The following is a 4972-nucleotide window of genomic DNA, read 5'->3' on the forward strand; positions in this document are numbered from 1 at the left end:
TAAATATAGAAAATAAAATAGCATAAACAAATAAATTAAACTCCTTTCCATTCATGTAACCGGATCCGGATAGTCTATCTGGCCGAAACACAAATCTTCCAGACAAAAATCTCAGAGACTGCAACCGATCATTTGCTTATGCTATTTGTTTAACCCTATTAAAAGCTCCCAAAAATGCCAGCTCTGACAACTATTATCATTCATAAATGTAAAAAACAGTAGATATGCAGCAACCTTGGTACCCCAAAAAAAGAAAAAAGAAGAAATAACCAGGATGGTGACATCAAGATTATAGCGATTGTGGTGTCGGTGTCATTCAAGAAAGCCAGTTTTGGTTAAAATGGAATTCCTTAGTTTGCTGAGATCTCTTCCTTTGAGGGTCCTTCCAACACCTTCCAACATAGAAAATGAAGCAATCTGAGTTCCGGCAAGCTTCTTGGCTAAATATTCATGCGGCGGAACCATTTCTTCACCGTCTTCAGTCTCAACATCATCATAGAATCTTTTCTTGGTACCATCATCAGAATCACATTCATCATCCCATAAATCCTCGTTTGATGAGTTCCTCTTTAAAATCTTGGACCAGTCGGGAATGTCCACCGGAGCCGATGACTGCCAGCCGGTGCCACTGGTAAACTCTTGTGCCTTTGGGATCACTCTTGGTGCAGAAGACAAACCCCATGCAGACGTAGACGACGAAGTGCCGGATGAATATTCTTTGGCTTTTTTCCCCTTTGATGAGAACTCCTTGAGGGAAGCCCACACCTCTGGTTCTTGAAAATCTTCTTCTTCCAATGCTTTGCCTCTGCTTCGCAAATCTGCCATGGCTTGCAAATGCGAAAACCCGGAAATGCCACAAAACTGCTCTCACAGTACTCTATATGGATAAGATCGAAAGTGAAACGAGGATGTCTGTTTGCGCGGCTAAAATGTTAAACTTTTGTATCGAATTAATAAGAGAAAAAGAAAGTGTGTATAAGAGAATAATATCAGGAATCTACTTGTCCTTGTTTCAAACCCTCCAAAAAGAAGCAAACTTTTCACAGTTTGCTCGAAATAGCTCTCTGAATACTAAACCAAACCAACAAAAAAGGTAGCAGAATTTATGTGAAATAGCAGAAACTACCTTTCCGTGGCTTGCAAACTTCCAAAGAAAGTCACAGCTATCAAGGGCATAAAAACGAGAGAAAAAGACAAAATGCCAGAGAGATATGCAATTATGCATCTATAGAGGAAACTGAAACAAAAAGTTAAAACCAAAATAATGGCCTTCACATGAAAATCTCAGTTTATATACTTACTCTTATCTAGAAAATATCGTTAGAACTGAGAAACTGAAAGGTGAGTTTTTGAGAGTGAGAAAATGTCCGAAACACCCTCAGAAATTTGTGCATTGGGATGGAGAAAAAAGGAAGTTTGAAGGGTACACTTTACTTGGGAGTAGGCCCAAAAAGAAGTGTCAAGATTTCAATATTTCCCACTACAATAAAAAGTTAGGTTCTTGAAGTAGGGTTTTGCATTAAAGAAATGGTGTGTAAATATAGGAATTAAAATTCATGAGAAGTGATGAAAAGTCCGTATTTTGATAGGGAAAAGTGGCAGAAAAGGATTGGTCAGCGATTTCCGTAGGCTTATCCGAGTTATGAAGACACATTATAGCAGAGAAAAGAGACGTGCAGACTTTATTAAGATGCCTAGGAGAGGGTGCTAATGGAGTAAAGGTACTTGGTTGGTTGATTGCACATTGAGATTTGTGGTATGTATTGTTTTGATTTAGATTTAACTGTGACTCAACTTTTCATTCTTCAATGCCCCCCTCCATCCTGGCTCATGGGATTATTGCCCAGATAACTGTGCAACCAGCAGTACTATAGTATAACGCTATTACCTCATTATAAATTCAAATAATCAGGGTCAAACGAAGTTTAATATTATAATATTTATATAAAGTATGTTTATAAATTTAGTTGACAAAATAAATGTTAACAAAATCAAGATCATTGATTTTCAATGATTTAAAAATTTGTTTTTGAAATGATTGATGTAGATATTACTTTATCAATCAACTTTGTATAAATGGCATAACTCAAATCTTTAAGAACCAGAATTCAATTCAATCTTATTTCCAGATTAATTATTACTACCAAAACAAATGCATTTTCATCATTAATTTAAGAAATAGTGGGCATCCCACTCATTCTCCAATAAATAATATTATTTAGCACAAATTGTTGTATTAAATATTATTTATAAAGGTGACAATCAGCCTCCTCACTTATTCTCGGTAGAGAATGTACCACAATTTTATTGGACAATTAATTAAAGGGTTATGCTATATGTACATTATGATATCCATAATGTACAAGTGACATAACATCATTAAAGAGTTGAAAAACATTTTTTTTTTTCAACCTTCAATCATGAAATTCCACATGGAATCATCCTAAAATAAAAGGGTCCACTTCCACCTAAAATGGTGATAAAAAGCATTATCTTTTCTTACTCACAGCCTCCTCACCTTTAATTTGAGAGTTGTATTTACTTTTCGTTGTAACACGTTTTTGTCATAATGGTGGATATCATTATATTGTTCCTATTTGGTACAACATAAAATTCAAATTTTAATCTAAGTCAAAGTTTATAATTAATTTTAATCACGTATTTTATAGGATCTACAACTTTTCTACCACATATTTCATCATTTTTTTTTATCAAAAAACTTATAAAACTATGACTTTAATGCTTACCAAACGGGGGTTATCGTACACGCAAGTATGTCTTTAACAGAAACTATGCAATGGTAAAATATAAAATACAATGCGGCAAATTGCATAGTCCAGAGATTGACGACTTGACATTTTATTTTCTCTTCGAGCCTAGCCAAGAGAGGATTCAATATATGGATGTGGGTCCATAATTTCGGCCTTGAGGTCTCACTAGACATATATACATGGCCCATAACTTTTGTCTTGGTGATCACTCAGCTATGTGGGGTATATTTGGGGGTGGTGATTCATTTAAAGGGGGTTCTTAACTCAAATCAGAAGTGGCTTTGATGGATAGGGATGTCAGAGTGAAGGTTCATGTCAACCTTTCGTTTTCCTGCATGNTAATAAATAATCAAGAAATGGTTGAACCACAAGAAAATTTACAACCAGCCATAAGGTGCTGTGCTTTATTGATTTGAAATTGAACCATATGCAGCTACTAAATTCAATCTGCATTAAAATGATACCAGATAAGAAACTAATGTACAAACCGTTTCTCGATTTCGTCTTAACACTTTCGAGCAGCACGGTAAAGCTCCAAGTAATCAAGTGCAGGTCGGTTCCATGACCAGTCTTGCTCCATAACACGTTTACACAATGAATTGAACCATTCCCGTCCTTCGTACCAAGCAGTGATTGCTCTAAAAGTATAAGCAGAAGTGAGTCACACTCAGTAATATGCAAAATGATAAAAAGAAAAAAAGAAGCCTATTTATGCCTGTGATTTGAGAATTTTTCTTTTTACAGCATTTTGTATTGACAAGTGACAGTTTTCCTGTCTCTTGTATTTTTCCTCAAAATGAACCACAGTAAAAGAAAATTTTACATGAAATACTCTTCGGAGAAGGACAAAAGAAGAAATCAGAAGTGAAAGCCAGGTGTGCATCTTTATAGCAAGTATTTAAGAGTAGACAGAAAGTCGACTCACCTATTGAGAGCATAATCAACTCCAGCAGCATCTGCTCCGTCAAAATTGAACCCATTTGGTTCAAGACCACAAGCTTGTGCTCGTTCTTTATCATGGTCAACATCAAAAACTGTATCATAAAGTCCTGCAAGACAAATTTTCTATACCATTATTTACTCTTTCTTTTGTAATTATGTTCACACCCAATTGATAGTTGAGGGAAAAACTCTGAAGCAGACACGAAAAGAGAGCAGGATTATTACTACAGTTTTGCTAATATCTACACGTGGCACATGATACTATCCGATTTATAAACAGTTTTCGCAGTAATACCAATATCCATTACTAACATTATTTGTATGTTTGGTAAGATGGATTAAACAATACTCAAAAGAGTATTATGAAAGGAAAAGAAGTTAAAATCTTGTTTATTGCGACTGTCCAATACGGTCTAATATTGTATACCAGATCTGAACTTAGGATTACATTGCACTAGAAACTATAACAAAACTACCCACCTCCAGTTTTACGAACGACAGCAATTGAACCGTATCTCATTGCTATGAGTTGAGTTAGTCCACATGGTTCAAATATAGAAGGGACCAAAATGAAATCGGCACCAGCATATATCTGCATAAAATTTAAAAGATCAAAAAGTGAAGGTGTGCTACTGCAAATGTAATATAAGTAAATATGTGTCTAAAAAAAATGAGCAAGTTCAGGGACTCTACCAAGTGAGAAAGGGGCTCGTCATAAGTCAGACACAGGCGTGCACGATCATTATGTGATGAATGCAATTGATTTGCCAAATTAACAAAATCATTCTGGATCCGAGGGTCAGGAGCTGAACCTAACAAGACAACCTAATAAAGAACCCAGGATCAGAATAACCAATATAATGTTAATTTATCATTTTCTTCTTAAAACAAAAGAACTTGAGCTGTGTAATGGTCACTGAATTTGGCATTTTGTTTCAGTTTGGTACTCAGTTTAAAATCCTTTAGTTTTTCTTTAAGAAGCACCAACATGAACACAAGTGTCTGACACGTGATTTTTAAAAAAGTTTCGACAAGATAAGTAGTCGATACGTTGATTAAAATAATACTTTTTTAATTTAATAGTTTAAAATAATAATTTTTTATACTTAATGCATCATATTTTTTACTTCCTTTGTAAGTTATTTTTTATTGAGGGTGAAATGGTAAATTAAATGACAAAAAATTTAATCCACATAAAAGTTTACCTTTTTTTTTGTTGAAGGGTTAAAAAAAAAAAAATTAATAATAATAATAATAAT

The 4972-nt window shown here is 34.5% G+C and overlaps 2 protein-coding genes across 2 annotated transcripts; both read right to left on the reverse strand.

The window, feature by feature from the left end:
* LOC111389397 lies at positions 1-1437 on the reverse strand. The gene has a single exon (XM_023014321.1). It carries the CDS (start codon positions 823-825, stop codon positions 313-315), a length of 513 nt encoding a protein of 170 aa, XP_022870089.1. The 5' UTR covers positions 826-1437; the 3' UTR covers positions 1-312.
* A 1673-nt stretch (positions 1438-3110) lies between these two features.
* On the reverse strand, positions 3111-4559 carry LOC111389394 (soluble starch synthase 3, chloroplastic/amyloplastic-like). Its single transcript, XM_023014319.1, has 4 exons — positions 4407-4559; positions 4194-4305; positions 3697-3820; positions 3111-3409 (listed from the first exon to the last, which is right to left on the reverse strand). The coding sequence occupies exons 2-4, from the start codon at positions 4231-4233 to the stop codon at positions 3277-3279; spliced, it is 297 nt and encodes a 98-aa protein (XP_022870087.1). The 5' UTR covers positions 4234-4305; positions 4407-4559; the 3' UTR covers positions 3111-3276.
* Between the last annotated feature and the right edge of the window lie 413 nt (positions 4560-4972).

Source organism: Olea europaea, unplaced genomic scaffold (genome assembly GCF_002742605.1).
Source record: "Olea europaea var. sylvestris unplaced genomic scaffold, O_europaea_v1 scaffold586, whole genome shotgun sequence".
In the NCBI taxonomy this organism is placed as follows: Eukaryota; Viridiplantae; Streptophyta; class Magnoliopsida; order Lamiales; family Oleaceae; genus Olea; species Olea europaea.

Bases quoted from the DNA above. Each gene is read 5' to 3' on its own strand.
- LOC111389397 (XM_023014321.1), bottom strand. From the start codon at position 825: ATGGCAGATTTGCGAAGCAGAGGCAAAGCATTGGAAGAAGAAGATTTT.
- LOC111389394 (XM_023014319.1), bottom strand. From the start codon at position 4,233: ATGAGATACGGTTCAATTGCTGTCGTTCGTAAAACTGGAG. The intron at 3,821-4,193 runs GTGGGTAGTTTT...TTTGTCTTGCAG, and splicing joins TGTCGTTCGTAAAACTGGAG to GACTTTATGATACAGTTTTT. The intron at 3,410-3,696 runs GTGAGTCGACTT...TTATACTTTTAG, and splicing joins GTTGATTATGCTCTCAATAG to AGCAATCACTGCTTGGTACG.